At 44.0% G+C, this 3,434-nt stretch overlaps 1 protein-coding gene across 1 annotated transcript in view; it reads right to left on the reverse strand.

The window, feature by feature from the left end:
* col27a1a (collagen, type XXVII, alpha 1a) overlaps positions 1-3,434 on the reverse strand; it is a 51,434-nt gene continuing 48,000 nt past the window's right edge. Inside the window, exons 60-61 of the mRNA XM_076284835.1 lie at positions 2,509-2,709; positions 1-1,267 (exon numbers count right to left, since the gene is read on the reverse strand). Of these exons, the coding sequence (XP_076140950.1) occupies positions 1,121-1,267; positions 2,509-2,709 (348 nt within the window). The 3' untranslated portion in view covers positions 1-1,120. The remainder of the gene's footprint in view (positions 1,268-2,508; positions 2,710-3,434) is intronic.

A 3,434-nucleotide genomic window follows, 5' to 3' on the forward strand; every position in this document is an offset into this window, starting at 1 on the left:
ATTCTCAATTCGCTCCCAGCAGGAATAGCTTTTGCCGCTGTTGAAGATGGCAAACACACACTCTGGCGTGGTACAAACATAAACACCACACATATCTGACAGGGACACAGGCAAGCATATATCTGCTGTGCGTGCACACAAACAAACACACACACACTCATGCACAGACACACATATACACACACATAGTAACACACTCTCTTCAATTATGGGCAGGTACTAAGGTGAGGGAGGAGTAACTGGCATAAGAACGGAGCACACCCTTGTAACACCCTTGTAATGACAGCACCTGGTACACTCATGTAAGGCCTTCCACTTTAAATACAAGCACATATAAACGTCTCCTCTGGTTTTTCTATTGCACTTCAGGGTTTAAACCTCTTAACACACACCATCACTGAATGACAGGGAGCAGGACATGCCTGTGTGCAGTTTCTGTGATTCTTCTTCTTTTCACCGGCGGGTTATAATAAGTTATTACAATAAAATCAGATAGAGACAGTGAGAGAAAGGCAGAGAAAGAGAGAGAGAGAGAGAAAAGAGATGAAGGGAGACAGAATGAGATAGAGAGAAGAGAGAGAGAAAGAGAGAGGGAGGGAGAGCTCGGCAGTGGAAGAACTTGGTTTGCATGCGTCAGCACACGGCCAGCTGGGCGGAGTGTAATTTTGTTTTGACCCCACCCCAAAAGCACTGGGTGGTCTGGCTTATGCAAATTGAGCTCACCAAACCTTTCTCCAGAGCGTCTGTGCCCAGAGAGGTGATTGGCTGGCTGCTATGGAAGTGCTCTCTGATTGGGCATCTAGCGCTGGTCGGCGCCATTTCCTCTCATGAGTCTTTAGTAAAGCCCCTCCCCAATTCCCCTGAGTTGGTTATGTGACCGTCCCCTCCCATCATGCCCCCAGAACAACACTTCCTGGTTCTGCAGTCCAATGAGAGGCTGAGTACTTAGAGGGCGAGGAGGAGACTGGTCCAATAGGATGATGTGTTTCTGGTGGTGTGTACAGTGGAGGTCATCTTTGCCTCTTGCTCCTTTGGTGGGGTGCGGGGAGGGTGTCCACCACTGCAGCACACGCACACACACACACAGACACACAAACAAACCCAAAAAACACACACGTGCCTAGAGGAAGCACACAGGTCCAACCTCCAGGTGGTATCGGGAGGCAGGCGTGGCCTCCGGCAGATTGGCGATGTGAGTGATGGGTAGCAGGGCGGGATCTGTCACTCGGAACAGGAAACGCACTTGATGCCACTGCCCATCCCTCTGCTGTAGTACAGAAAACAAGAAACCTAATGAGAACTTGGGACTGTTAAAACACATAGGGCCCTATCATGACAGTCAAAAGCGCATCGTCACTCGTCAAAAGCTTATTCAAATTTAGTAGGATGTCCAGTCCACATTGGGAGGGTTTTCGTTATCAAACGTCAAGCGCATGGCGCAACAAGGTGTTCCTAGGTTTTTTTAATCAGTCATGGGTGTGTTTGGGGCGTAACATCATTTAAACCAATGAGAATGACATCTGTCATTCCCTTTAACGGCGCAAAGCGCAATGTCAAATAAATGCATCGGTATTTTGACATTCAACGGCGCATTTGAAGGAGGCTGCTTGCGAGACCGTATGGAATAGTCATTCCACTAAACCATACTTTACTAAAACCTAGCATAGCCTTCACGCATTTGCACTTCTCTATTATTTGAACTCATTGGCAAAGTGAAACTAACTTCACCATGGTGTCAGTCAACGACAAGACAGTTATATGCAGTTACTTTCACTATTAACTGACAATGGGTTACCATCGAAAACATAGGCTGGAAAAAGCAACACTTACCCTAATGTTGCTCAAATGACTGAATAAAACAGCATTTATCCTGCAGAGGAGTTGCTTATATCTCGTGACAGTGTGTCTTCAGCTGTGCTCCATACGTGTCTCTCGCCTCTCCCCTAATCACTTTTAACCGTCATTACCAATTTGCAAATGATGGTGAATAACTACTCATCATGATATGTACAGTATCTCGTAATATCTTTATTCTAATTATGTTTCCTATTGTAATCGTGCAATTTGTAATGTTTTGCTTGGACATGCGCTGGTGTGCGTTCATGGATGATAGGTGCACCCGCCAATAAACAACTCGCCATAGACTTCTGACCAGGTGTACAATAGCGATTTTTAGACAATGCGCTAAGCCACTCCCTAAGTTGTTAATTGCCACACCCCTGGGCGCACTGTTTAAAAATTAAACGTGCAAAATAAGGAATTAAACTTTGCGCCAAAACGAGTTTTACGCCATGCGCCAGTGTGCAAAATACAGCCCATAAAGACCCTTTCCAAGCCCCTATGCCCTTTTAAATTTTCATGAAACTCTTCTTTTGAACTTTTCTTGCAAGTTACTGTAATTTATATCCAAAATGTTATTAGTGAGGATATACATTTAGCTGAGTAGGATGCTAGGATTCTATTACCTTTTTAATGATATTGGTTCACTGTTTTTTTGGCTTAACTCACCCAGCAGGTGTCCTCCAGCACAGCGGGCTCGAGCATCGTCCCTCCCCACCCTCTGAAGCGCACGGCCCTCTGGGAAGGTGGGAGTCCATGGGCAGGGCTCCACACACTGATGTTGAAGCAGTGGACCGTCAGACTCTGCTCCGCTCCCAGACTCAGCAGTTGGAGGAAGTTCAGCTGGACACGCCCCACATTTATCTCCAACTGCCAATCAGATGCCAAAGAGATCAACACTGGATCAACCACAGGTCAGCAGCCATGTTAAAAGAACATATGCTATTAGCTTTTAAATGAATTGTGGAATGTAATTATAGGCTATATATATGTACATATTATTTTAGTTTTATTTTCCTGTTGTGCTTTTTTGTGTCTTGATTCATTTTGTCTTATATTATCTATTTATTTATCTGTTTTTATTTTTTTTGAGCACTTTGGTCAATCACAGGTTGTTTTAAATTGTGCTATATAAATAAACTTGACTTGACTGTGTTGAACAAACTGGGTCAACTGTTTACATGTCATAATAATCTCATCCTATCATGTGTTATATACAGGAACCATTTAATCTGACTAGCCGTGTAAAATGTGCACATTCATTCTGTTTGGCGCAAGGTTTAGAATCAGCTCAAAAATACAAATCTATCGTCTGTTCAGCGCAGTTATGCATCAACAGTGTGAAGCATGTTTACTCATACTGGAAGTAACTATAATCTAGAACAGCGAGCACAAGAAACCGGTGTTGTCGGTTGTTGTCAGTAGGCAGTTATTGGGTTAAAGGGGACTGCAGTTATTGTGTTCTGTGAACATTCTTGGCTGTAATTTTTCAACAGATTGCACTGACAGCTGTGGAGGTTATTTAGCATGAGTGATTGAACTAAGTTGAGCTTAGTAGTGATCTTATGCAACATTGCCAGCGTGTTCCACAAAGA

Source organism: Alosa pseudoharengus, unplaced genomic scaffold (genome assembly GCF_046254945.1).
Source record: "Alosa pseudoharengus isolate Yale_2024_CS ecotype anadromous, Long Island Sound unplaced genomic scaffold, YU_APseudo_1.1 YU_APseudo_1.1_scf_14, whole genome shotgun sequence".
Taxonomy (NCBI): Eukaryota; Metazoa; Chordata; class Actinopteri; order Clupeiformes; family Clupeidae; genus Alosa; species Alosa pseudoharengus.